Genomic DNA, 27,788 nt, shown 5'->3' with positions numbered 1-27,788 from the left:
TCTGGCACAGTCAGCCCTCATCCAGAGTCAATTTCCGCATAGCCTCTGGTGTGGTTGAGGGGCACTCCATGAATAACAAAGACACTCCTATTACTTGGGAAATTCCAAGGACTGAGAGACTCCCTCCCAAGACCCAAGGACAACAGCCAAATTCTTTATTATACCAAAAAAAAAAAAGTCTTTATTATACAAAAACCTCACGTTTCTTAAAGTTTATTTTATATGTATGTTTTTTCAGTAATCTCTACACCTCACATGGGACTCCAACTCACAACCCCGAGATCATGAGTCACATGGTCCTCTGACCGAGCCAGCCAGGTTCCCCTATAGTAAAAATCTTATTAATTTTGAAAGCCGGAGATGCCCTGTCCCAGGAGATGGGAGTCCGACCAGTGTGTCGTCATTAAGATGGCCTCAAGACCCATCCTATTCCCAAACTGATTCACCTTCCCAGTCCTCCTAAAGGGGCATGCCAGCCAGCAGACAGAAGAGATGAGTTAAGTGGAGATACCGTGCTCCCATCCGCCCACTCACTGCCTGCTCCCCCGGGGCCCTGAGTAGCAGACGAACCCCTGACAGAGACCCTTAAGCTCTGGTAAGGCAATCAGAGACCTGTTTACATCTCTTCCCAGATACCCATGAGAACCCTTTGCAAACAGTGAAGAGGTAAGAGAAGGGAAAATCTAAACCACCACTTCGGACTCATATGCAGGAAGGAAAAAAAAAAAAAAAAGGACCACACAAAAGGGTTTAGGAACTTTTCATGCTTAGACTAAAAATCACAGGCTGGGGGTTTCATGAAGTGACTGGTCCATCTCTGGCAGGGCAAGAATCTGCCCCTCACCCAGGAAGGTCTACAGAGCGCGGGAGCTCCCGCTGTAGTGTGATATAGCAATGCCCCACCCAAGAGGCAAGAAAGCGAGATTAACAAGCACCCACCTGCCTGGCACTACGCAAGCCACTTTCAAGTGTTCCCTCACTTAATCCCCACACCAACCGCATGAGTTAGGGATCCTCGTTTTACAGATGAGGATCCTGAGGCTTGGAGAGGTTCGCTGATTTGCCCAAAGCCGTAAAGTCTCAAAGCCGAGATGAAAATCCGGGTCTTCTGGTCTTTCCCCACTCTGCCACACTGAATTCTTTCTCTGACCCAGCCTCAGTCTCCCGTGGGGAAGTTTCCTCTTAACATCCATGCCTCTCGCTTTGTCCTGGTCCCTGTGAGGAAAAGGCTCAGCTTGAAGGAAGCTGTTCTATGAGGACGGGTGGGGATCCTGGCAGGATCTTTTCTCTAACACAGCAAACACGACCTCAGAAGTCACTCTCAGCTGACCAGAGGCTCCCAAGGGAACACTGAGGTAGAGCAGTTTGCAGATGGCAGGTCTCTGTGGAGTTGGTTACCACATGACCAGAGGCAGTGCTGGAAGGAAGGTGAAGGAAGCAGCAAGCCAGAGTAGTGTCAAAACTGCCACGCCAGGTCCCAGAAACCAGGGAGGGAGCCCGGGAAGACTCTGTTGCTCCGGTCCAGGAAGCACATGGCTTGCCCCAGAATGACTTGGGGACCTTGAACGTGTCCCGTGCCGGGCCACGTAGGCACTCATTTCATTAGCAGCGGCAGCAGCCCCAGCTCATTCAGTCTCTCCTTGGCCACAGCCTCCCAGCCCCTGTTGGCTTGAGGGCTACGAGGTGAGGGGTGCAGGAGCCCCTCCACCCGGACCACAGGCATCAGGCCTGCCAGAGCCCGCCGTGCCCGCTGCTCTGCCAGCCGCCCCACTCCCACCACCAGCCGCACCCCCAGCAGCTGCACCTGCCGGCGGAGGGCCGCGTCACAGGCCCCAAGAAGCTGTTCTCGCTGCTCGGCAGGTAGCTCAGCGGGAGTGACGTTGCGCCCACTGGGGGTCAGGAAGAGCAGAGGACACAGATTGTGGACAAAACAGTGACGGAAGAAGACTTCAGGCTGTCCACACAGTTTCCGGAAAAGGCCCCAGAACCGGGCACCGCTCACCTCTGACTGAGGGCACTCCAGTCCCAGCACTGGTCGCTTAGGGTGCTCTTGGGGAGGGGTCAACACATGCCCCCCGATGCCCAACCAGTCCCGGACTACGTTCACTTCCCCAAAGGGCACCTGCCGGGAGGGAGAGAGACACGGGGGTTTCATTCCGGAGACCTGATGCCTGGGTTCTGGGTCAGCTGACCCCTCTCCACCCTGCATGAGGACCCAGTCTGGACACCCCACCCCCACCCCTTCACCCAAAGGCTCGAGACAAAAATTCTGGCCCTAAGGTTTGATCCTGCTCATCTTTCTCCAACTTCTCATTGTGGACTGCAATCCAGAAGAATCTGTCTGTTTGCTTCTATCCCCACCTGCCTTTGGGACCACATGCAAAGACTATATGGGAATATCTGGTCCTACACAGGATATGATGGGTAGTACTGGGGACAGACAGATGGTCTGAGACAGAAAGCGGCCAGGGGCAGAGGAGGCCCAAGGACAGGACTGACCACTGCTCTCTGGGCGCCCTCTCAGCCCCAAGCCTCAGGTTGTCATTTCCATCGATCATCATTGATCACCTTTCATCCCCCAGTTGGGGTCAATAAAAGCGATTGAGCCTCCTGCCCTGAAGCCTCTTCCCCTCCCCCATCTGCCAAGCACCCCCACTGAGGGGCATTCACTCATCCTGAGGTCTGAAAGGAAAGCAGGCAAGCCCCAGAGCCAGCTCTGTTTTCAATCTCTCCTCAGGTAAGAAACAGAAGCAGGCCGGCTGGATGCCCTGCGTCTCCTCCATACCCACCCCTGTCGACCAGTCTCCCCTGAGGACCCAGTAGTCCTGGTCCCTCTCCCGACCCCAACCATGCTCTAGGGAAAGAGGAGATCCGGCAAGGTAAGGGTTAGATGGAGCTGGCGGAAGGAAGGGCTCGCAGAGGCAATTAGTGGACAGCTCACAGGGGAAACGGAACTACCATTAATGTGCTTGGTTAACTACAGGCGGCAAGGCCAGGAGAGCGTCTGAAACCACAGGAGCCAGCATGTGTCCTGGGAGGGGACGAGGGGGCCCGCACCCACACATGTGCACAGCCAGGCCCACGCTCCTCCCCCCACAGCACACACGACCAAACATCCACCCTGGAGCCTCCCACTCCACCCGCCAGGGGAAGCCAAGCCCTTTACCCCAGTCTGGGCCATGCCAAAGGGTCCTGGGTTCATGCCCAGGAATAGCACTTCCTTGGGGCCCTGGCAGTAGCGGGTCACATAGCTATGGTGTGGCTCCCACGCATACTCCACAGGATTGTAGATGATGCCCACGGGCTCTGAGAACCGCAGCTGGCTCAGTTCAGAGCTGAGCCGAAGCTCCTCCTCCAGGAAGCCTTCAGCCAAGTTTTGAGGGCAAGGCTGGGGCTCCATTAGGGCACTCGCAGGTTCATGGAGGGGCCCCAGTGGATAAGCCTGGGGCAAAGCCATGTCACTGCCACCTGGAAAAGAGATGAACAGAAGCTTCATCAGCCCTCAGCCCTAGAGTCAGAGGGATCCAGACTGGCCAGGGCTGCCCTTTCCTGGGCTCAGAAGAGACTGTCAGTCGTCCCCCAACCCCCTAGGGTTGACTGAGTTCATCTCAGTTCTTGGTAGTGATGGGTCCTTCCTCCCCCCGCTTCAAGTATACTTCTTCTCCATATGTTACCTGGTTAGACTAAGCCATCGTCCCCCACTCCAAACCTCCTTTCCATCAGGCATAGGTCTTGAATCACTAGTTCCTAGGCCATTCCAGACACATGGTAGGTGTTCAGCATATATTTACTGGTGGCAAACTTCCAGCGCCTCTAATGTCACCCTTAATAAAACAAGCGCAGCCAGGATGGGCTGTGTCCTGAAAACCAATGTGCTGAAGAATGAGATGCAGGTGCACAGCCAGAGCCCGGAGACTAATTACAGGAGGCTAATTACAATCGCTTCCAGGTGGTGAGCAATTGCTCTGTGCCAGGTACACCTCATTGGTCCCCCTAACAACCCCATGAGGGGACTATTATTGCTCCCATGTTACAGGTGAGAAGACTGAGGCTTAGTAAGACCAAGTAACTGGCCCAGGGTCATGCGGTTAACAAGTAATGAAGCTGAAATCTGCACCCAATCTGTCTGGCTCAAGGCTACGCTCTTAACCACCCATCTCATCTTGCCTGAGACGGTTCAGTCAGCCACCCTGCTCATCCAACAACCCCCGCCCCACCCAAACCCAGCCCAGCTTCTTGCCCACAGTCAAGAATTCTCAGTGGTGAGTAGGATGATTACCAGACTCAGAATAGACTCTTACAACCATGTAACCATGGCCAGAGCTTCAGGTTTTCTCATCCAAATACTAAGAATAATAATATCCACTCAATAAAAGTAACATAAGGGATGTGGGGGGGGGGGGGGGGGAGGAAGTGGAGAAGCAGAGGAGAAAGGGGGAAGATGGGGGTGAGGAGGCTGAGGGAGCACTCCGGCAAGTTCTACAGCCTACAAAGGCAATTCTTCCGAATCTTCCTTCTCACAATTCCCCCACAAACCCAGTGTTCCAGTCTGACCGTTCCACTCACGCTTTCAAAATGCCTTTCCTACCCCAACTCCCAAAACTCTGCACACGCCATTTCTTCAAATCCGACCAGACACACTCTTTGAATCAACCAGGACTGTGACCCCTCTGCCTCTCCACACATCCAAATCGGGCCCCATCCTGCAAGATGCAGCTCCAGGGATCCCATTGGTCCCTTCCCACCTCAGGACACTGTGGCATTTGCCGTGGCTTCCCAGTCCCACCCCACACATGAGAAGGTCTGGTGTGAGACCTGGGAATCTGTATTTTAAACCAACTTCCTAGGGTGCCCTGTTCAGTTTCCCTCTATACCTTCAAGATCCTAGCTTTTATTAGGTAATCAACAAACACCTGCTCAGCTCTGTCCATTCCATCTTTTCCAATCCTGTTTAAAACTACCTTCTACCTCGGAGTCTTTCCCGAGCAACTCTCCATTTCTACAGCCTGATTTCACTCAAGGTTCAACTGTCCACTTGGCATTCTGCTTGTTTCTGAGGGCTTGCCAGGCTCTGGACGTTTCCAACCTGTTTGGGCCTCCCATAGGGCAGGGGTCAGGGTTCTTCTCCCTCTCAACCTCTTCTCCCAGAAGGGACCTCAGGGGTTGACTGAACAGCTTGATCCATCAATCTGTTCTCTGACCTCAGCCTAGGGGAGCAGAAGAGAAAAAAAAGTCAGGGCCAAACTTAGACAATCTTTCCCCAGACTGATCTCAGAAGTCTTTAACTGCTCTGTGCAGATGGCTAACCAGGGCCAACTGGGCTCAAACAAAAGCCCAGAAGGGAACTGTGGAGAACTCAAATGTCTCGAGGGGCCCCTGCTCGGCATCCCCTCATGTAGTGCCAATGTTAGTGGACTGGCTGTTCCAGCTCTGGGATCTCTCTCCTCTTCCACTGAGCCTACCTTTGACCTTCAGAGACCTGTGCTGGGGACAGCAAGGCTGAGGAGTATGAAAAAGAGTGACAAGGCTTTGTTTTCAGCATTCCAGCTTCACAGCCTAATCTGATAACAAGAACCACAGTCTGAGTGTCAACTGAATCAATTTCTAGCCCTAGTTTTCTAAGTTTCTCTTACGCAAGCCATTTAACTCTCCTCCCTATGAAATCACAAATTCCATCCGACCTATCAAAAGCTGTTAACTCATTTATTTTTTCCAATATTTATGAGTCTCTTCATGAAAGGCACTGTGGTCATCTCTTGAAGAAGAAATAATAAATAATAAGAAAATGGAATCGCTTCTCGGCCTTTTGGCTAAGATCAAGTGTAGAAAATGGAGGCCACGCTCAGAAACAGATAAAACAATTTTCATACACTGTGACTTGAGCTTTATTGTCCTAAACAAAGCACTACGAGAACCCAAAGGTGGAACTTGGAAGTCCTATCCAAAGTCACCAAGAACCAGAGACTTAAGAAACGTCGATACATTATAAATTACAGCGTCGTATTAGGTGCAAAGGCCGCGGAGGGTGATCCAGCAATGTCTGGCCATCCAGGTTCTCTGACACTAAATCCAGGAAGTGGAAGAAGTAATTCTAGACACTATCCACTCCCCTATCCCTTGGGGGCACTCCAAGGAGTCCACAGGGACAATCAGCAATCCTTAAACGAATAGCAGCAGTAGTAGGTCATGGACTTAAAAACACCACTTTATCCCTCCTACTGGTTCTGAGAGGGCCGCCAGCTAGGGGTCCGTAAGAAACCTCCGCGTCCGCCCTAGGGCTCCGCCCGACGGGAAAGCCACGTCTCCGCAGGCCCTCAGGGAGGTTCCGTGGACTCGACTCCCCCTGCGCCGGGGCAAGCCCCAAACGGAGCAAGGGTCCCTCAAACACACACATTCTGACTCCCCACTCGACACCGCCTCGCAACCCTGAGAGCCCCAAGCCGGCCCCCCAGCACCCCAGGTCCCCGGGTCCCTACTTCCTCACCTGGTTCAGCTCTCCATCCGGTTTCCGGTTCCCTTCCCCGCCCCCGGGCGCGGAGGACAGAGGGAATTGTAGTCTACTTTGCTTAGGGAAGGAGATTGGCGTAGCGGCGGCAACTTCCGCCGGAAATACTCAAATCCCCGGAAGGCGTGCTAAGTTAGCCCTAAGTGACTCTGGGGGTTGTAGTTTATTCCTTACATCAGAGCAAAATCAAGAAGGCTTTAGGAGAGACCAGGCTCATTAAAGATCTCAGAGGTCCTGGCCGCTAGCCCTCAAGGGCAGCACCCTTCCAAAAGTTCATCGACAAGACTTTTCCCAACAGGACTGCGAATCAAGGAGCTTCAACCATACCCCAATCTCGAAGCTCACCTGAGGGTATTAAATGAAAAAAGGCCATTTCTAGTCCTCCTGCTGCCCAAGGGATAAGAGATCTCTTCTTTGCAGCCCTCAAAGGACAGTATCTAGAAAATCCAAGGAGGCACTTCTGGAATCTGCTAACAACTTTATTCTTATTTATTTATTTATTTTGCTGACAACTCTTTAGTAGTGGCTTTGAGACACTTCCATTTCCCATTACTGCCCAAGCCTGTGTTTCCATGGCTTTCCCATTTGATTTCTCTCTCTCCTCTGCTGTGCAGTCTACCCAGCCCTATAATCTCCCATCCTTCCAAATCCTTCCCCTCAAATACTCTGTCCAGGACACCTTCCCTGACCAATCCTAATCCCATGGCTGCACCTAACAGTCCATTCCCTCCCACCTCCCCAACCCAAAACAATGTCCAGAGCTGTCCCGTTCCTAATTTTGTTCTTGTCCCCCACCTGGGTATATTTCTGTGTCCTGACTCTAAGATTTTCATTACACGGCAAGCCCCATAAGGCTAATTATCTTCTAAATCCCTCCCACCCCCTACCCCCTGCACCCCTCAGCACAGCCATGACTGAGATCAAGAAGAAGCAAGGTCCCCCTACAGGTGGTAAAGAAGGAGACCAGTGAACCCCAGGACAGGAAAAGGAGCGAGAACAAGGATGCCACCCCCTTCCCAACCCTCCCCTGCTCTCCTACCAACAGACAAAAACTTAACTGGGTGCGGCATGAGCTTCAGGGAACTGTGAGCAGCAACCCTCTGACACCAAAGGTGAAAAACCACCCCACCTTTGCAAGACTTTGCAAATAAAGTTAATCATCCACCTCACAGTCTGTTATTCCCTGAGGTGGCACTTGTGTCAGATTCCTTCCCTGCTTGTCCTTGCCTCTCTCTGCCTATGTAAATGTCTCTCTATCCCTACTCTCTTGATGGTTTTTTCTCTGTATCTATGTGTCTCGGTCTTCCTCTGTGTACATCTATCCCCATGCCTCTGCTTCTTTCTCTGGAATGGCTGAAATAAGAGTATCCTGAGCTTCTAGAACCAACTGCCCCGTCAGGCTCCTCTCTCTTCACAGATCTATGCGTTTGTATGTCTCTGAACCAAAATTATGGGGGCGGGGTGGGGGAACCACACTGTGTTGTCATCTTATTGCTTAAAAATGCTAGGAGCCTCACCATCCTTTGGGCAACCCTCCTGCCCACCCCATCCCTTTGCCACTTGGTTGCGAGCTGCTTCCAGTTTATCATCATGGCGTCCCCTCCACATTCCAAGGCCACTCCTGGTAAGAAAGTAATGAGTAAAATGAGTGACAAGCAAACAGAGATGCCCCCAGGACCCCCACTCCCAATGTCAACTTCCAGAAAGACTTAGAGGACTGTTTCTGTCCCTGTAAGCCCATTTACACCAGGAGCCCAAAGATAGGGAGTCCCAACATAGGCAGAAACTGAGTCTCAGGCAACCCCACAGTGAGTTCTTGTAGCTGACCCCGCAGGGCTCCGGGAGCCTTCTCTGTCTCTAGACCATGCTACTCTTCCCCACCTGGTGGGTCCTTCTCAGGGAAGATGGAGGTGAGGAACTGTCCTGAAGTGGGGGTGCTTAGTAACAGAGACAGAGAGATTTTCAAAAGGTAAAGCCTAAGAGATGAAACTTGGGCTGGGGTGGGGGCTGCCAACCTGTCTTGCCTGTATCCTAGTCTCCTGGCCCTCTGGGAAGTCTCCAAAGCCTGGCCGATTGTGATTTATGGTTAGAACTTACCTGGCAGGAGCAGGAGCATACCTGTAGCCTGGACAGAGCCTGGAGAGTTGGGCCACTCCTTAGGGTCCAGCCAGGCTTGGGGCAGGGCCCTCTGCTGCCCAGCAGGCTGCTCCTGGGGCCAGAGCCCAGGCAGGAAGGGGTTAACGGGAGGGCTTGTTTTCCTTTGGTTTCCTGGAGCTGCCGAGGCTGTGTTGGGCCACGAGCGCCATCTATCGGCTTCTGGTGGTCCTAGCTCTGACTCTCCGCTCATTGGCTTCTAGGCGGATTTTTTAGCCCTTCTTCCCCTGCCTCCATGCTTCCAGAGTAGAGGGGGGTTTCCTAGCTGCGCGGCTCCAGTGTAGAAAATAGGTATCAGGGATTGGAAGAGGTGAGGGCCGCGTTTCCCCCTCCCCAAGTACCAGATGTCACCCTTGGTAACTCCTGCCACCTCTGCCCTAGGGGACCTCAACGGGCTTCTGGTGTTTGACTTTCAGCCTAACCATATCCTCCAGCTCCTCCACACTAGGGGGTTTCCCTCTCTCAGCCCAATAAACATTTTTTTTTTTTTAAAGCCTTGGAGGGGTGCCTGGGTGGTTCAGTCGGTTAAGCATCCAACTCTTGATTTCAGCTCAGGTCACGATCTTGTGGTTGTTGAGTTTGAACCCCACAGCCATCTTGGCACTGACGGTGCAGAGCCTGCTTGGGATTCTCTCTCCCCCCTCTCCCCCTACCCCTCTCTCTCAAAATAAATAAAACTTAACAAAAATAAAATAAAAAGCGTTGGAGAGGAGAGGTGGCATAGCAGAGGCCTTCAGAGTGTGGTCTCAGGACTAGGACTGCCTGGATTTGGATCCCAGCTTTGCCACTTACTGACCTTGGGCAAGCTGCTTCTCCGTGCCTCAGTTAGCTCAGTTGTAAAATCGGATAGTCATTGTAATCCATCTTTTCTTTGGTGATAATTAAATGACTTCATTACAGGGGCGCCTGGGTGGCTCGGTCGGTTGAGCGTCTGACTTCAGCTTGGGTCATGATCTCACAGTTCGTGAGTTCGAGCCCCGCGTCCGGCTGTGTGCTGACGGCTCAGAGCCTGGAGCCTGCTTCACATTCTGTGTCTCCCTCTCTCTCTCTGCTTCTCCCCTGCTCACGCTCTGTCTCTCAAAAATAAATAAAGATTTTTTTTAATAAAAAAAAAATGACTTCATTACATAGGTGCTTAGTACCGTGGCTAGCACAGAATAGTGCTCTAGAAAGGTTAGTTATTGTTGTTGCGACTGTGTGTCCGGGTCTCAGGCAGATGCTAGTCGGACAACCCAAGATCCAGGCCACAGAGCCACATCAGACGCACAAGCACAGAGGTCAAGACTGGGCAATGCATCCCTGGAGATTTCCACAGAGACAGTGACCCATATGGGCTAGGTGTGGGGGCCGGAAGTTCAGGATTGCAAGGGAAGTTCTCGAAGATCATCAGGAAATTGGATGAGAGGGTCAGAGAAAGAAAGAACTTGAGGTAAAGATGTAGGAAGGAAAAGCACTAAAAAAAAAAGGGTATTAGCAGGCCCTTCAAAGGACCTTGAATAAGGGAGGGGAGAGAACTCCCTGACGTGTGGGGTGAGCAAGGGCCACCACATCCCAAAAACATGTCCTCCTTGGTACAGGCACAAAAGTCTCAAGGTTGACCAGGCTTCCCAGTCCTCCAAAAATAGATCATATCGAAGGCCCATGCCAGCTCTGTGGGGACTTAACGTTCAGTGTTTTCCCCCAACCTTGTGGGGAGGTGACTCACAAAGGGAGAACGCTCTCTTGTCCCGCTCTCCCCTCCCTCCCAGAATGGGAGAACTGGGGAAGCCTGGCCGTGGACACATCCATTGCTTTGTTAACAGGTTCACCCTGTTCCCGTGTCTTCTATCGCTCTGCCTTCCTCTACCTTACTGGCAAATGGGTACAGAGGCTACTTCTCCAAGGGGTGAGATAAGGGGCAGAGTGGCGTGCTCCCAGAGAAGACAGAAATGCAGAGCCAGTGGGGTTCCTGGTCCAGCCTCACCACCCCCCACCCACACCTCAGCCCCAAGGCAGCACAGACCAGCTTTACGGATTGATGGTCACTTAACCGAAGGCAGGTGACGGCTTCCAGGTCTCTCCAACTCAGGTGTTCTCCTTCTCCTGGGGCCTGGACGCCGGGGTCCCCCGGAGAGGAGCAGGACAGGCTGGATGGGCTGATTTGCATCGCTTACTTGGGAAGCAATTATCGGAGGAGCTGTCAGCTCAGCGCGGCTCTCTCTTCACTAATCGGATTTTCGCCGGAGCCCGGGGCTGGGGGGTGCTAAGTAATTTGGCTTGATGCAGTGGTGGGAGGTGTCGGGGCGGGGAGGCCGGGCAATCTGTCTGAGTGGTGTTCGAGTTGTCCGGAGCAATTATCCTGAGGGGACCACACAGATCTCAGATGGACGGCCAGCCAAGGGGACTGGACTGGTCCCCAAATCCTGCAGCACAACTTGTGGCAGAGTGGGAGGAGCCTCTCCCGCAGGGTGAGCCAACTTAAGCCACTGAGAAGAGTCTAGATGAGTCTGTGAGAGGGGAGCCACCTAGCCAAGTAGGAAGGAGGCCCAACATACCACCTTCCGGCCTACCCGCCACCCAGCCCTGCCCTACCCTGCACCGCCAAGGAACCAGCAGCCGAGCAGGGACTTGACCGAGGAGGAGACTTCCAAGCCCTGCTTCCCTCCCTGCAGTGCTCCCAGGCCATGCTGTCCCTGCCCTTGTCACTGCTTCTGTCACTTGCCTTCTCTTGTCTCCACAGCCCTTTTGAACCTGTCCCCGCTGCCCTACTCCATCTCTCCCCAAGTTCACAATGGACGGCTGACCCCTTTCTCTGCCTCTGCCCTCCGTTTCACACCTTTCAGAACGGCGATAAGGATGATGACAGTAGCGAACCTTTCCTGAGTTTTCCTTTTACACCTGACACCGCCCTAAGTACTTTACGCGAGCTCCTCATAGTAACACGGCAAGGGCCGTACTCTATATCCCCGCTTACTGACGAGGACACTGCTGCTGACTGAACTTCCTGAAGGAGGGACCACATGTGGTCTTTGCATCCTAAGGTACCAGGACAGCTCTGGTCCGTGTCTGATGCCCAAGAAACGTCCGTTGACCGAATCGACGATCCAATGAGTGATTTACCCTCTTTGCTACTCATGGCTGGCCTCCAGGTGACATCCACATCCCCGGTTTGGCCTCCCCACCCTCTCATATCCTGATGCCCCTGTCATCTGAGCCTGACCTTCCTCACGCCTCTCCACACACTCTATCCCATGACACATTGGAAAGCTTTGCTGATTCATCCTCTACCGCCTTTGCACAGTGACCCATCTTGTCCCCTTCGCCTGGAACATTCTTCCCTCCCCATCTCTGGCACTGAATACATTCTACTCACTCCCCTTGGAAGCATTCTCTGATCCTCCCTTTGCTTGCGCATCCCCGGGGAGCCTTGTCACCAACTCTTAAGTGTTTCACTTATTGCTAACGTACCTTACAGCCCCTGCTCGATTGTTTTGAGAGGTCGGCAATCATTCCCCTCTCTCCTGGGCACAAGCCCACTGCCTTGTACCTATTAGGTGCTAAATAAATATCTTTTGAAAACAGAAAAATATCTGCTGTGCATTTTTGTTTATCTCATTCAGAGATGCCCTTACGGCGGGTTGAAGGAGCACTCAACTTTGGGGGAAACTTGGGAGTTGGGGGTTTGGCAATGGCCGACGGTAACTACCAGCTGTATGTCCTTGAGCTGATCATTTCATTCTTCCCCTGGAAGAGAGGATGACAAAACCGACTGTAAAGGATCCGCAACACATCCTGGTCTTATCTGCTCAGAGTCTGTCTCCAAAGTTGTGGAGATCTGTCTCTCTCCATGTTTCTGCCTCACTACTGAGCCTCTGCCTCTCTGACAGCCACCATCTCAGGCATAGCCCAGGAGTCCTACCACCCAGCCCCCTCGCTGTCACTAGGCCTGTCATTTTTTTCCTGATGCTACCATTCCCGGGAGGTGGCCCCATCCTTCTGCCGAGAGCCCAGAAGACCAGCCTCACCTTGGCTTCCTCACCCCCTTAGCAAGTGAGACCTTGAGTTCTCCCTCTGAAAATATTAATAATAAAGAAACGAGGCACTGGGCATGCAACTGGATGCAAATTGGCCCCAATTCTCAGTCCAAGAAACAGAATGCCTGAGCTATGGACCCAGAGAAATCCTGTGCTCATTTGCATGCTATTTACATTATATTTACATGTGATCAATTTCATGTTCAAATGCACAACCCTCCCCCCACCCAGTTGTTCTCCCCCGGGGTCCCCCCTCAGCCTCTGATCCCCATCATTCCCCCCCCAGCCCCTACCCCACTTCCCCTAGCTCCTGCCACAACCCCCTTCATCCTTTTCCTTCTTCCTGCCGAGGTCCCCGATGCCCCCTCCCAGCTCCCTCCGGTACCAGCAAGGACCCACTTGCCCAACACCCGGAATAGATTCCTGGGGTCTTACCCTTCAGTTCAGGAGGGGCATCCCTGCCTGCCCCCTCCCGCCCTGAGCGGGGCGGGCGCAGCAGACAGCAAGCGCGTCTCTCAGCAAATCCCAGCCCCATTCAGCCTGGTGATTAATGGCGCTGCCCTCCCCATGAACCTGCCTTTAATACTGAGGAAGTTATGAAACCGCTATACATCAGCAGCTCCGGCCCCGCTGCCCCCACCCGCCTCCTCCTCTCCTCCACCCCCCACCCTCCAGCTCCCTCTTCAAAATCTCATTTGGGCTCCTGCCGCCTGGGCCCAGCCCTCCGCTGGCCTTTGCTGGGGGGAGGGGGTGTCTGCCCCTGCTGCCATCCCTGGTAAGGACCCACATCTCATTTTCCCTTCCTCTCTCCCCCCTGCTCCGCCCTCTCTCCCTCCCCCCCCCCCATGGCTGCATCTCCGGACCCATTTAGAATTGCTGACATTTTATCTGCATTACATACATCACTCCGTCCCCAGCAGCCATCTCTCATGGATTGGGGGGGGGGGGGAGGGAAGGGCGGGGTGGTCCTGAGCTTGGGAAGATGGTGGGAAATAGGGTGAAGGTGGGGAGATAGATAGCACTTCCTCCACACCCCTTTCCCTTCAGGGCCTCCCCCAGCCACCAAGGAGGTTATACAGCTGAGACCCCCCCACTCCCCGGGTAGGTGGTGGCAGAGATCGGTACCTTGGACTTCTCATGCAAGTCCCTGCTACCTTACGACATTAAAAGACATTTAGACTACATGGACCCGGGAAGGTCATATTGGCCATCACCTTTCCTTCCGTGGGGCTCTTCCATGGGAGATTATGAACATGGTTGCTAAATCGTTTTTGCTCATCTGTTCTCACATTTCCTACACCCCCCTTTTGGGAAGTCCCTCTGAATATCTAACCACTGTGCCTCATGCTGCAGCCATTATTTCCTTCTTGTTTTGTCCTCAGAAGGTCGAAAAGCAGTGTCGGCTCTCCAATGAATTATAGACCCTTTGTTCCAATGCCTGAGTAATCATAAATATGGCCACCTACCCACACTCCTGATTCTTATAAGTATGAGAGGAGGCACAAGATGGGGCCATCCCAGAAAGGAGGAAACTGAGGCCCAGCTTCAGGAGGAAGAAAAGTGAGAACCTGTCCAAGACCAGGAGGCCAGGACCCAGGGGTCCCACGGTCCCAACGAGCAGTTTTGTCTCCCTGGGAAGGTGGACAGGGCAGACGGCAACAACAGACAGACAGGTCGGGGCCGACAGACAGACAGCAGAGAGGGGGGAAAGGAGAGGCTGGGAGAGAGACAGGCAAACAAAGAGACAAACAAACAAAGAGCCAGACAGACAAAGGGACCGTCAGCCAGGGACAGGCAGACAGGCCAGAGGAAGCTGACAGGGGACTGCTGCGGCATGTTTCAGGCTGGACACAGAGAAGCGCTGTCTGTCCCTGCCAGTCAGGGTCTCTGCTGAAATGTGTCTCTCGGGATCTCTGGGGCTTTTTGTTCACTGGGTCCACAACTATCATTTCCTGGGAATTTTTGTTCTCTTGAGGCCTCTCCATGCCGTGTCCCTGTCCCTTCAGTTTCCCTCTCTGTGGTCTCATCCCAGCGACCCCAGTCTGGGGCCATCTCTCTGACCTGCCCGTCATGTACCCTCTCAGGGAGACCAGACACTTCCTGTGGGTTTGGGGAGGCTCCCACAGGAACCCGGCCGATCCTCCAGGGATAGACAGGAGGGGCAAGGCCTCCAGCTCTGGGGACAGCTCCTGGGCCTGCAGAACCGAAAGGGCAGTATAGAACCGTGTCCCCATATCTGGCCAGGCTTATCCAATGCGGCAGGAGGAGCTCCAGCAGGAAGGGGAAGGACCCTCTGCTCCCCCCACCCTCCCGCTAGCTCAGCCCCAGACAAAACAGACCTCAGGCAGGGGTATAGCGGGGAGTGGCTGATTTACATGGTGTTTGCATCTCATTTGCATGCCCCTGATTCCCAGTCATCCCACAGACCTTGTCCCTCCAATTCCAGGCTCTCTCGAGCTCAGTCTGGCCCCCGGGGGGGTTGGGGGCAGAGAGAGGGTGGGTGGGAGCAAGGGTGGGGTCCACACACTGGTGCCAGTGAGTCTGTCATACATCTCCCGCCAGCACAAGACACTTCCCTGCCCTGCCAAGGGACACCTTCTCTCCTCCCTTACAGACAGCATTTCACTACCCAGCACCAGCCACACACTATCCTCCAGACATGATTTTCGCTGTCCTCCCTCTGACCTTGTCCCCGCGTTTCCGCCAGCTTTCCCCTTCTCTGTTTAGTTCAACATTAGCCATTCTTTAAGGTCAGGCCCCAAGCCCTCCTCTTCCATGAAGATTTCCTTGGTCACACAGTCCAGAGTGATCATAAAACTACAGATCTCAGTACTGGAAGGCACCTCAGGAAGCCACACCGTTTTGCCTTACCTGTCTTCAGGTAACTGATGCACCACTATCCCCATTTTATAGATGAGGCTACTGAGGCCCGGGATCTGTTAAGTAACTTTCCCAGGGCAGTATGGTCAGCAAGTAGGGAGAAAATGAGAACTCTTCTGAACGTCTCCATTCTACCCTCTCCTTGTCATTCATTTGGCCCTGAGCAATGCCCTGTTCTTCACCCCTCTTGCTGTCCGGTGAGCTAACCGTTAGATACTGTTGCTTACCCTCTTCTGGGCTGGGATTGTAGTCTCCCACAAGCTCCCTGGGATCCAGCCACACCAAATCACTGGCAATTCCCTGAATTCTCCTCGCCCTTCCTCAGCAACGTGCTTTTACCCATGGTGGCCCCTCTAACAGGACTGCCTTTCTTCCCACCACCTTATGAACTGGAAAAACTCCAGCTCATCCCTCAAAACCCAGCTGAGCTGTTGCCTCCTCCATGAAGGCTTCCCTGACGTTCCTTTGAGCTCCGCCCCCCCCCAACACCATCACACACATACCATATTTAAGCCTGGCATGCTGTACTTGTCACATTGCTACTGACAGCCCCGCCCCCCTCCCTAACCACAAGCCTTTCAGGGACTTGTCCTACTCGGCTCTTTCGCCAAAGCATACATTGTTTCATTGGACCAGATTTCATTACCACATTCTTTCTCCAAGGCAGGCCCACGGAACAGAGGCATCAACCTGCTGGGGAGGTCAAACAGAAGGACCAAGAGGTTGGCACCGAACGTAAAAGGAGAAGTCCCAGAAGATTGTCCAAGGGCTCAGGATGTGTCCTTCTGGGTTTTCTAAAAGCTAATCAAATGATTGAACAGAGAGAAGAAGGTAGAGGAACAGAGGAATACAGGTGAAGGGGAAGTGGGGAAGAAGGAAGACAGGGAGAAGAAAACAAGGAATGAAAGATGTGTGGGGTGAGGGGCAGAAGGAAGAAGGGTCAGAGAAGGCCGGTGAGGAAAGAGGGAGGGGTGAGAAGGAGGGAGCCCAAACTTCCGATTCTCAAACATGCGCAGCAGAGACCCGGAAGTTGGGCCTTCGTGACACTCCTGCCCCTCTTTTCCTGTCTGGGTAATGGGCACATCTCTCCTTCTTCGAGAACAAGTGAGGCTGGGGAGAGGGCAGAGGACAGAAGCACCCGCTGCGCTGTGTGCCCCAAGGCCCCTAACACCCCCTACCTCACAAAACTCACCTGAGAGGCAGGACTTACTCCCACCCTACAGATGTGAGGGACCCAGGCAGAGAGGTAGGTACTCCATTTGCCTCCAGGAGGCGGGGTCTGACATCAAAACCCTTCTCTTCCCACAGCCCCAGGGCCCTTTCAGCACTATGGACAGGAGAGAGAGAGAGAGAGAGAGAGAGAGAGAGAGAGAGAACATTTCACATCACACTTGAAAGTCAAGATGCAGAGGAGAGAGGGGGGACCAGTCATCTCCCCACCCCGTGGAAGGGTATGAGGTTGTGGTGTCACTTCCCACTTCCGGGAGAGCCCCCCTGCATCGACTCAGTCTTTGCCTAAGAGGCTGATGATACTCAGTCTAAAAATCTAAAGACTTAACAGGGGCTCTGAAGACACAGGTAAGAGGAGGCAGAAAACTGCCCCTCCTCCTTCCGTCTGCCGGTGATCACCAAGCCAGCAGAGGGAGTGGGTCAGGTGTTTTCCTCTGAAAGACCCCACACAGATCTCTTCCTTGTCCCCAGAACCCAAAGGCCCAGAAACGTCCATGGTCCTCTGAGGCTCGGAGATGCACAGTGGCAGGTAACCGTACCCAGCCCTCCTCTCTTCTCGGATCCCCACCAGGGAAGTGCGGCTAGGACTGTGGATTACCGGGGACTCTCCCAACCCCACAGAACTGGAGCCTCACCGCAGGTGAACAGGCAACTGCCCTGTGTACAGCCCCTTTCAGAAGCTCTCTGTCAGAAAGTCCTTCCTAATGTCTAGCTTACATCTTTCCTGCTGCTGTCTATCCAGTCCTTAGCTATGATGTCAGGGCAGAATCTGAGCTCTCGTGGTCAGAGAATGGGGAAGAGAATAAATATTTTACTTCAAGCCTGGGGGGTAAGGAGGAGTGATCATGCACACACACACACACACACACACACACACAAACACACAAGAATTTTTTTTAAGTGGCTAACTGAGCCCTGTCTCTTCCCTCCCTAGTAGCAGTGGAAATGGAAGGTAGACAGATGGAAAGACTTCCAGACAGAGAAAAGGGGTACTTCCAGAATAGGACTATGAAGGGCAAAGGCGACCTCCCTCTCCGATGGCCTCCCAGCCTGGCAGAGACCCTTCCTCAGTGGTACTTGCCAGAGGATGGCCAACACTTCCAGAAAAGCTCAGTGTTCAGGGGCTGCTGGGAATCCTTGCAGCTCCAGCCGAGGGGAAAAAAAGAAAAACCTGGTCCCGGAGCCCCCTTGTGGCCATGAGGAGACAGGACAGGCAGCTCCGCGTCCGGATGCCCAGCCTTCCGAGCCAGGGAGCAGGGGTGGGGGAGCACCGACCCAGTGAGGGGCAAACCCTGGTGCCCCACCTTCTGAGAAAGGCCCAGTCTGCAGCCCTGAGCTCATCACACCCAATGGCTAACCCCGGGACGATGGGGCCTCTGCAGCTCCCAGGCAAGGGTTGACACAAACCACACGGGGACACCCAGGCGTGCCCACATCCCCAGACACGGCCCCTCACACCCCTGGCTCCACAGAGAGGATGACCCCCCGCAGACCCACCGTGATGGGGGATGGCTGGAGCGGACGGTGAGACCAGTGGGGTCTTGAGGAACCCATGACCACCAAGCCTTCCCCCAACGTCCATGAAGAGGTCAGGTACAGAGTCACCCCATAGGAACTTGGGGGGGGGGGGTGAAGAAGAGGAACTAGGGAGAAGAAGAGGGTCATAAACCTGGACAGAGATCAGGCTTCCTCCCGGACCCACAGCCCCCTTCCAAGACTGCTCCCTTTGGCTATTTGGAAGTTCTTCCAGGCATCTAACCTCAATCCTTCCAGCTGGGATTGGAGAGGCTGGCTCCATTATTCTGGCTCTTTGCCTTTGTCATAAAACCAAACAATTCTGAAACCTGAAGAGGAAGGAAGGATGGATGAGAGGGAGGGAGCAGGAGGCAAGGAGGAGTCAGATAAGACAGGTGAGAGTCGGCAAGGTGGTGTTTCAGACCCTCTCTCCTCCCCATCTATGGGGAAGGAGCAAGGAATATTGGACACCGCTTGGAGGAGGGACTTGGTGCAAACGGCAGGGTCGTTTGGGGACACTGGGGCCAGGTCGATGAGGACATCCTCTGAAAATATTTTAGATTATTAGAAACTGGAAATGACAGGACGAGAGAGGAAAGGAAGAGGAAGGGGACACGGCAGGAGATGGAAAAGGGAAGTGTCTCGTCCACGAAAAGAAACCAGCACAGAGAGAGTGGAGAAAAAAGCCACAGGCCTGAAGCGGGGACCTACAGAGCTCAGGATTGTCTCACTTAACAGCTCTGGTCTTTCTTTCCTGGGTTTCCTTTCCTGGGGCCAATAGTGCCTGTCGGGGATCTAAGCGAATGCAGCCAATATCCAGCACTGTCAAGAGTCGAGCACAGTGCTTCCTCCCAATTACAGGCCAGCGAGTGAATCAGCGAGGTCCTCCAGCCTCCTAGCTCCACGACCCATCGCTGGCTGCCTATCAGGACCATGGCAGGCTTAGGGGAACAGGACTAGGTCCAGACCCCAGAGCTCCTGGATAAGAGGGGCCTGGGAATCTGGATTCTAACCAGCACCCCCACACACACCAAACCCCCAGTGTTTCTGAGTCCGCACCTGAGAACTGCTGACTTCGTCTCACACTATCATTTTTCAGGGAAAGGAAATGACGCCCCGAGAAGCACAGCCACCTGCCCAGGTCACCGGCTGCACACTGGACCCCACACGTGCAGGCAGGGAGGGCCTCTCACTTCTCCGTGCCTCCTCAGTCCCCGACTCCAGGAAAGATCTTCCTGGCCCTGCCTTTCAGTCCTGATGTTGCTGAGGCCTCCTTTCCACTCTCTAGTGCAGGAACAGACCCCTTCTCTTTCTTCACCAGCATCTGAGTTGGGCCTGAGTGTGTGATGTCCATCCCGGCACCTAACACAAGGAAAGTATTCAATAGGCGTTTGTAGAATGAATGACTCCATCAGTCAATCCCTCCTGGCCTCTGCCCAGGCGGCAGAAACTTCCGTAGAGTCCCTGGGGAAAGGCCAGGAGGAGGCTTGCTTGCTCCTGTTCCCTCCAGTCTGAGTCCTACAGGAAGCCAGGAACCAGACGCCTTGGCTCCCAGTCCCTCCTCAGCCTTATGCAGGGACCAAGAGAGAGCAGGACTCCGCTCTGCTACGGGGCTTCCTTGGCGGGCGGCTGTCTCACTCATCCTCTAGATAGACATGTGAGGTCAGCAGACCCCTCCAGAGACCAGACTGTCAGTAGCATGAAAAGACCAAGGGTTATGGGTGCTCCAACCCCTGCCAAAGGCCGAGAGAGAGATCAACCTGAATATTGCCACCGAATGCAGGGGTGAAATTCTGGGGGCCCCCCTCCAGCCTGGCTTCTGCAGGAGGACCATCCCTGCCTGGATGGGACTCACCTTCCTTCTCTAGACCCTCCCAGGCAGACAGGCCCCCCTCTGCCAGCCGCAGGGGGCTTGTCCCTGCTGAAGGGCTGCTGGAGGGCACGGAGCATGGGAAGATGAGACCGAGCCAGACAAAGGGAGAGTGGGGCTGTTGGTGCAAATTGGTCAATGACCATTCAAAGTCACACCTGTGACTCTGGATGCTGGTGGGCTGGGATGGCGCGAGTGGATAGGGAGTAGGGACAGCAGGAAGCAGAGAGGGAGGAGAGGAGGAGAAAGAAACCAAGGCAGACGGGATGGTGCCAGGGAAAGGAGGGCAACCTGTTTCCACCAGGTACCTCAATTTCCCTTTCGAAGCTACTTAAGGGCTTAATAAGGGTTCACGCAGCCCTTCGTGGGAGCCCCCAGCCCTTTCACTGCCCAGTGGTTTGGACTCCCTGTGGATTCCTAGAGCACCCGAGGCCCTTTCAGGAAGAGCGCAGAGCACCTGACTGGGAGTCAAGGACGTGGGTTTCAGTTCCACATCTACCACGAATGTGCTTTGTAATGTTGAGAAAGGACCCCCCCCCCCCCCCCCCAGGGCCTCAGTTGCCCCAGCTGCTAGAAAACAGGGCGCACCACGAGGTCTTTAAGACACCCTCCACTTCCTCCACCCTGGGACACGGGGTGGCAATGCTTAGTGATAATAGGGGGGTGGGGATGGAAAGTCCCTGAACTAAGAATCCGGACTTGTGGATCCTCCTCTTTTACAGATGGGGACACCGAGGCCCAGAGAAAGCCCATAATGCCGAGATCGGGAGGATCCATAGACCCTCAGCGTTCCACGTATGATCCATGCGCCAACAGCATGGGCACCGCTGGAAGGAGCTTACAGAAATGCGGCATCCTGGGGCTTGCCCCAGACCTCCTGAACCGGAGTCTGCATTTTAAGAAGGTCCCCAGGTGATGTAAAGTTTGAGAGCGCTGTGCCAGCAAATGGCTAAGTGTGCGGGTTTCACGTGGGGCCAGACAGAGTGCAGGCAGAGGCGTGCCTCCTCTGCTTCCTAACTGAACTTCTGTTCTCGGCAAAGTAGGGGTGATGCAACCGACCTCGCAGGGCCGTCGCGGGGATGAGAGCCCACGCCTAGAGAGAAGTGTTTGGCACAGCGCTTGGCATGCGGGGAGCACTCAGCAGTCAGGGTAGCGGGGCTAGGGCTTGCGCCACTGGAGGATACGTTACGCTCAGTGCTCGGAGCTTCCTCAGGACAGCCTGGTTACCTGCTCGCTGTGTGCTCTTGGGCCAGGCCTCTGACCTTTCTGCGCCTCTGCGTCCTCATATGTAAATTGAGAGTAGTCGAGAGTGCCTCCCTCCTAAGGCTGTGGAAGGATTAAGTAGTTAAATGGTCTGATGCATGTGGCTCTACAAATGTTTTGGCTGCTATTATTACAGGAGCTCCAATCTCTGGAGATCCAGATTCTGGGGAAGAAGGCAAATCTTCATCCTGGCCATGAAGAAAAGGTTGAGGCAGAGCCTCCTGGAAGGGGAGCCAGGGGAGGAGCGGGCAGGACCACTTCCCAGAGGCAGCCCCAGGGGCTGGGAACCGAGCAGGCCCTTGTTCTGAAGCCCAGGCTTTTGAACAGAACAGCACACACACGTAGATCGTGCCGACACGCACACGCACTAGTAAGAGCAACAGAGTGGGAGTCCGAAAGCTGTGCCACTAACTCACTGTGCAAGCCTGAACAAGTAGCTTGCCCTCTCTGGGCCTCGATCTCCTCATCTGAAGCAGAGAATTGGACCATTAGACAATGTCGGAGTCCCTTCTGGCTATAACATGCTGATACCGTGGTTCTGGTACATTCCAAAGCATACACCTGCCCCCAAACATGTCACAACATAGTAACGGACAGGGCAAGATACCCTCCTCCCTCCCTCACCCTCACACACAGAGAGGCATGGGCAGGAGGGAAGCACCCAGGAATCAACCTGGCCTTGCCCCAGACACACACCCTCCTTGGCCCCTTCGCTCAGCAGGGCCAGGTAGCTGAGGGACATCCCTTCCTGGGCATCACACAGTCCGGGCATCTGCTGCCCCCTGCTGGCTGGAGGAGGGATGGCCGCCTGGCCCGCAGAGCCAGGCCTAGGGTGGGGACTGGTGGGGACATCCAGCATGCACCCTGTCCTTAGAGCCACCCTTCCCCTCAGCTGCTTCCCTTCCAAGATCCCAGTGAAGGCTGTGAGAAGAAATTAGAAGAAAGCCCACTGGCACACCCGGATCCCTGGGCAGGAAGGAAAACTGGAAGAAACACACTGATCTTTATTTTATTAACAGACAGGTAGCACTTAATAAGAGCCAGGCACTGTTCTAAGTGCTCTGCAAATATTACTTCATTTATCCTCTAAGATCGGTACTAGCACTATTCCTCATTTTACAGATGAAGGGAGTGAGGCAAAAAAAAGTCGCAAAATTACACAGCCAACGGGCTCACAGGGGTGGGTGGGGATGGGATATACCAATGCTCAGAGGGGCTGAGAGGGACCCAGTAGAGGTAGAGACACATGGACTAAGCGACAGGAACGTGGGAGGGGAGGGGGCAGGAAAGGGGTAGGGAGACAGCAGGATGGCCAGGAGAGGGAGGGGAGGGAGGCGGGCTCCCCTTTGACCCCAGGGCCCCAAAGATGCTATCAGGCCAGACCCAGGCCGGAAAATCCTTCCTGGATCCCTCCACATTCCAGCCTCTGCCCGGCTGGTTTTACAGCCTCACGGTGCGGCCGGACACTGTTTATGGCAGCCCCATTCTCCAGCTCTTGTCTCCAGGCCCCAAAGGCATCTGGCCAGGCTGAGGGAGGCTTGTGGGGGCAGGGGTCCCCCGCCCAGCCTCCCAACCCCTCCTTTGAACCCTGCTGGGTGCCGGAAGGAGGGGGCTGGGTGGGCGCCACAGGGCCCCTTCCAGGCTCCTTACTGCATGTCTGGGGAGGAGGCAGACCCCCAGGCATGGGCCACCTCCCAAGGACCACTACATCCCAGTGCTGCCAGTTCTTTGTAGTGTGACCTTGGGCACATGCCCTAACGTGATTTAACCTTTCCAAGCCTCCGTTTAGCCTTCTGTGAAATGAAAATAATAGGACCTCATGCTTATTTTGAGACTCTGACATGTTATACAAAGTGCCAGCCCCAAACCGTAGCCAATATTATTAGCTACTATAGATTTTGTACATAAGGCAAAAAGTAAAGATTCCCACCCCATTTAGGGTCCTAGGAATTTCCTGCTAATTCTGCCCCAAGCCAGTCCCTATGCTGCAAGCTTCCTCTGTCCTACCTCTCCTCACAGCGGGCCCCACCTCATACCCCTCACCTCCACACCCTCGACCTGGGCTTGAGTGTGTCTCCCTCTGCTGGCAGTGGGGAGAACTGCACACTCCTCTTCCCTCTGCTCCTGAGAAACCAGAAGCTTTGGAAGGAGAGGACGACCAGGCAGGCCGGGAGGTTCTCTCCAGCGTTCCAAGTGTCTGGAAAAACCTCTACAGAATCCATAAAAGGACCAAGGGCAATAGAGCCCAGAGTTGTTTTGAAATTGGAGTCTAGGACTAGGATGCCTGGGTTCTTTAAAAAAATTTTTTTTAATGTTTATTTATTTTTGAGAGACAGAGTGTGAGCGGGGGAGGGGCAGAGAGAGAGAGAGAGAGAGAGAGAGAGAGAGAGAGACAAAGACACAGAATCTGAAGAGGCTCCAGGCTCTGAGCTGTCAGCACAGAGCCTGACGGGGGGCTCGAACTCACAAGCTGTGAGATCATGACCTGAGCCGATGTCAGACGCTTAACCGACTGAGCCACCCAGGCACTCCTAGAATGCCTGGGTTCTAAGGACAAGTTGGGGCAGATGAAACAGAATGGCAGAGAAGACATGAAGGAAGGTCTTGGGGAAGGGCTTCCCAGGGATACAGAGAGATGGTTCAGGGGAAGGGAGGGAGAGAAAATACACAACACCTCCTCTGCAGCCATGTCGCAGCCTGACAAAGATAGGGGACAGGAGAGAACATGGAGAAAGAAGAATGTCCGTGATGCCCCCAAAGACACAGGAAAGCGGGGCTGCTAGGGATGGGCAGAGGGTTCCCTTCCCACACACACACACACACACACACACACACACGCACACACTGAGGATGGGAAGAGGTTAATTGAGTCTGTCTGCAGGCAAGATAAAAACTCCAGCAGAACTGGAGCTGGTTCCCTGGAGTGTCTTCCAGATAACACTCAGAACCTGGCTGAGATGAACAACTGGTGATGATAATAGGCCGCCGGGAAGAGCAAAGAACCTGCTTCCTCCACTCACATTCCTGCCCTCCCTACCCCCCCCCCCTCCCCCCCCCCCCCCCCGTCCCTGACAGCCAGAGGGGTGGAAGTCAGACAAGAGGAAGAACTTGTAACTCTGAGACGGGCTACCTTCCCCCTTCCTGACCCCGAGGTGCTGAGAATCCCCAGTTCTCTCACCCTCCGCTCACCCCCCGTGCCCACTACTGTTTCCTGCAAAGGTTGGTCAATCTCAGGGGACTTTGGATGCTGCACCTTTCCTCAAAGTCGGCAACAAGTCCTTGAGCAACTTCAAGGGCTGCAGGGCTGTAGTCCCCTCTTTCTGTGCCCCTAGACCCTCCAGTAGGTCTTCCCTCCCCCCCCAACTCCTTTCCTGCCAGCAGGCCCCTCCCCAACACCACCACCCCCCAGCCATCAAGAATTCCAAACAAGAAGCTGGTTCCAGGCCCCGTGTTTGTGTTTATCTCAGGACAGGCTCTGTCTTGTCAGAAGCTGCCCCTGCGCCTGACCCCAGAGCTCTGCAGTGAGGATACACTGAACAGGGATGTGCAGTGGACAGGCCCTCCAGGGGGCCAGGGCTGGAGGAGTATGGGGGTCCATGTTCTCACGGCAGCCTGCTCCCCAACCAAGTGGCCTGGGCATGTAAGGCCCCTTCTCCTGAAAGGCCTTCTCACGACCCAGGGGCCCTCTACCTGGTTCCTGCTCCTCAATAGGTATCCCTCCATTCGCCCTCCCCAGACCAGGAGTCAGAGCCACCACCACCCGCCTCCAGAGCCCCCTCTCATCCCCAACATCTCCTCAGGCGGCAGGGTCCACGTTCTCAGCCCCAGGCCCTCCCTTCCCCTGCACCCTCTCAGAGTGGGGCCTTAGCGAAGGGCCTGCAAGGAGGGTACCAAGAGGAGGAATAAACACACAGTGCCTGGGAAAGAGGCTGGAGACACAAAAATGAAACTGACCCCAAGCAGGTCATAAACAAAGCGGGACCTTCTGTAAATAGAGTGAAATTCACCCTAAACAGAAGTGAAATGGACTATCACAGAGGGAGGCTTAAAAACAAGATCACTGACCCCTCCCCAAGTGAGTGGGGAAGGGAAGGGGACCTGGGAACACCTGACCCAGGGAGAAAGAGGATTTGGGAGAGGGACAACACGAGGAACAGGAGTTTACTGCTATCTGAAGGGGCCCAAGAGCTAAGGTAGGAGTTGATAGGATCGCTAAACAGCAAGCAGATGGAGACGATACAGGATCACTTCCTGGTGTCAAGGGCAAGTATAATCTGCCACCGCTTCCCCTTCCCTTTATTCTCCCATCTCCCCTCCCTCCAACCCCATAGGGGCAGTAGGCAGAGTCCCAGGAAATAGCCAAGGGGAAAGATTCAGAAGCTGGGGCCCACTCCAAACCGCAGGAGAGAGGCGGTCCTGAGCAGGTAGGTTGTGCGGGGAAGAGGGCACACAAGAAATCATCAGATGCCCCAGCAAGAGAAAAGTAAGAAATACTGGAGCTGGCAGGGGTCCAAGTCCAGAGGTAAAGAACCATTACCATCCTGCCCTCCTCCTTCCTCTCCTCTGACCGTGTCTTACCTCGGCCTTTCTCCCTCCTCTACTTCTCTTTGGTGGCATCTACGCCATCCCAAAGCATCAGGTTCAAAGGCAAAACTTTGAGTCAGTCGCAGCATTGCCCTTACATATCAACTGACCGGTCAGACTGACGTTGTGGGACATCTGGCACATTCAGGACGTGCCTCTGTCTCGGTCTCCCCATCACATCTGCCCTAGTCTCGCCATGTCCACACACACACACACACACACACACACACACACACACACACACCTGCAAGTAAAAGTTCTCTTCGTTTCCCTTTCCCTCTGTGCGCACGTCCCTGCCTTTGTGTCCTGCAGCAGTCTGAACCCCGGAAGTGAGGAGAAGGGTGAAGTTGATGCCTGCCCTTGCAAAGGGATCCAGGTAAACCCTGTTCAGTTCCTAGTCTCCAAGCATGGGTGTGAGGGTAGGGGGAAAGTTCGGGCCTCTAAACCTTCCCAAACCTTCCCAGGGCCAGGAGAAGGTCCAGATGCTGCCAGGCCCTAGAGCTGTAACCTGCTCCACCGCTGCTCCCCCCCCCCCCCACCAATGCAATTACTATTCATAGTGCACAGCTGGGTGATTAATGACCTGATTAATAATTACTCAGGCTAATAAAATAATTAATTAATTTGGCAAGCCATTATTTATCTGTTCATCCTCAGCCTGAAACTCTGCAACTAGGAGTTTGGGAATCTCCCCTCCAGGCTCTTTCAGAAATGTGATCATTAATATGGGCAGGGAAGGGTGGGGGATGGGTCTTCTCCATCCTGAGACCCTCCCAAGGTGGGAGAGGAGAGCGCCTGAGGGCTTTCTGAGAATGCGGAAGGGCAGAAGGGCTGAAACAGACTGACCTGGCAACCTCAGGCCCTGGAAGGAGCTGACCAGGGAGGTCTGGGGGGTGGGGGTGGGGTTACCCTTTTTGCGGGGTTACCCACAACAGGGAGCTTGGTGGGGGGAGCTGAGCACCCAGGTTTGGGGAATTCGTGGATGTGTTCTCTCCAGCAAATGATTGATGACACCATTTTCAACAAATGATCTTTATCTCGCCTCTTGTCTCCCAAATTTATGATTTTGCCCCCAAGCCCCAGGCTAGACAAGCAAGGACTGAGTGAGCTCTGCGGTGGGGGTGGACTGACTTGGGGTGGGGTCCAAGAAGAAGCGGGGTATCTCTGGGTCTCTGCAGGAGGGAGAAGCCTCCCCCTACCGTCTGTTTCCGGGCTCTTGAGAAACAGCCCTGCACAGAACTTAGATTTGGGTCTCCAGAGGGTCTGGAGCACCCCCCTCCCAGTAGGGAGGGGAGCAAAGAACAGGGTGAAAGAGGGACAGCTGATCTCCTGGGGTTGGGAAGGGAAGCCGAAGCCCACCCTGGTGGTGAGGGAGCCCAATCAGTCTTTAAACAGGCAGAGGTATCCCTGCCATGTTCCAGGCCCAGAGGCAGAAACAAGACATCGATTCTCCATGACTGGAGAAGCTGAAACACCAGTTGGTCATTCACCAAACAGACCTATATTGGACTGCCAGCATGTGCAAGGACAAATAAAAACCAGACCTTGCCCTAGAGGAGCTCAAATACTTGTGGGGGAAAACAGACTTGTAAATGTCCCAGGATAAGTGCCCTAAAAAAAGAGGTGTGTATGAAATCCATGGGCGCACAAGAACATCCTGGGGGTGTCAGAGAAAAAGTCCCAGAAAGAAGGGGACATTCGAACTGGGCTTTGAGGAATGAGTAGGAATTTGCCAAGAGAAAATGGAAAGTATGTACAGAGACTCAGAAGAGCA

At 54.1% G+C, this 27,788-nt stretch overlaps 1 protein-coding gene across 5 annotated transcripts; it reads right to left on the bottom strand.

Annotated features, from left to right (window-relative positions):
* Window positions 1-645: 645 nt before the first annotated feature.
* Window positions 646-27,788, bottom strand: SMUG1 (single-strand-selective monofunctional uracil-DNA glycosylase 1). 5 transcript variants are annotated; one of them, XM_040487908.1, is made up of 5 exons: window positions 27,778-27,788; window positions 19,982-19,985; window positions 6,485-6,493; window positions 3,167-3,468; window positions 646-2,122 (listed from the first exon to the last, which is right to left on the bottom strand). In XM_040487908.1, exons 4-5 carry the CDS (start codon window positions 3,455-3,457, stop codon window positions 1,595-1,597), a joined length of 819 nt encoding a protein of 272 aa, XP_040343842.1. In that variant the 5' UTR covers window positions 3,458-3,468; window positions 6,485-6,493; window positions 19,982-19,985; window positions 27,778-27,788; the 3' UTR covers window positions 646-1,594. The 5 variants fall into 5 exon arrangements, with proteins under 5 accessions (XP_040343842.1, XP_040343838.1, XP_040343839.1 ...); XM_040487904.1 differs by lacking the exons at window positions 19,982-19,985; window positions 27,778-27,788 and adding an exon at window positions 4,962-5,207 and having other exon boundaries at window positions 6,485-7,242; XM_040487905.1 differs by lacking the exons at window positions 19,982-19,985; window positions 27,778-27,788 and adding an exon at window positions 4,969-5,207 and having other exon boundaries at window positions 6,485-7,242.

The sequence above is a fragment of the Herpailurus yagouaroundi genome, unplaced genomic scaffold, assembly GCF_014898765.1.
Source record: "Herpailurus yagouaroundi ecotype Mexico unplaced genomic scaffold, PumYag 166, whole genome shotgun sequence".
NCBI classification, from domain to species: Eukaryota; Metazoa; Chordata; class Mammalia; order Carnivora; family Felidae; genus Herpailurus; species Herpailurus yagouaroundi.
Note: the sequence above shows the minus strand (reverse complement) of the source record. Positions and strands in the feature narration are given on the sequence as shown.

What these genes read in the sequence shown, in the direction of transcription:
- SMUG1 (XM_040487908.1), bottom strand. Translation starts at nt 3,457, where the DNA reads ATGGCTTTGCCCCAGGCTTATCCACTGGGGCCCCTCCATGAACCTGCG. An exon ending in TTGGCATGGCCCAGACTGGG is followed by an intron (nt 2,123 to 3,166) that starts GTAAAGGGCTTG and finishes CCCTCCCGGCAG; the next exon opens with GTGCCCTTTGGGGAAGTGAA.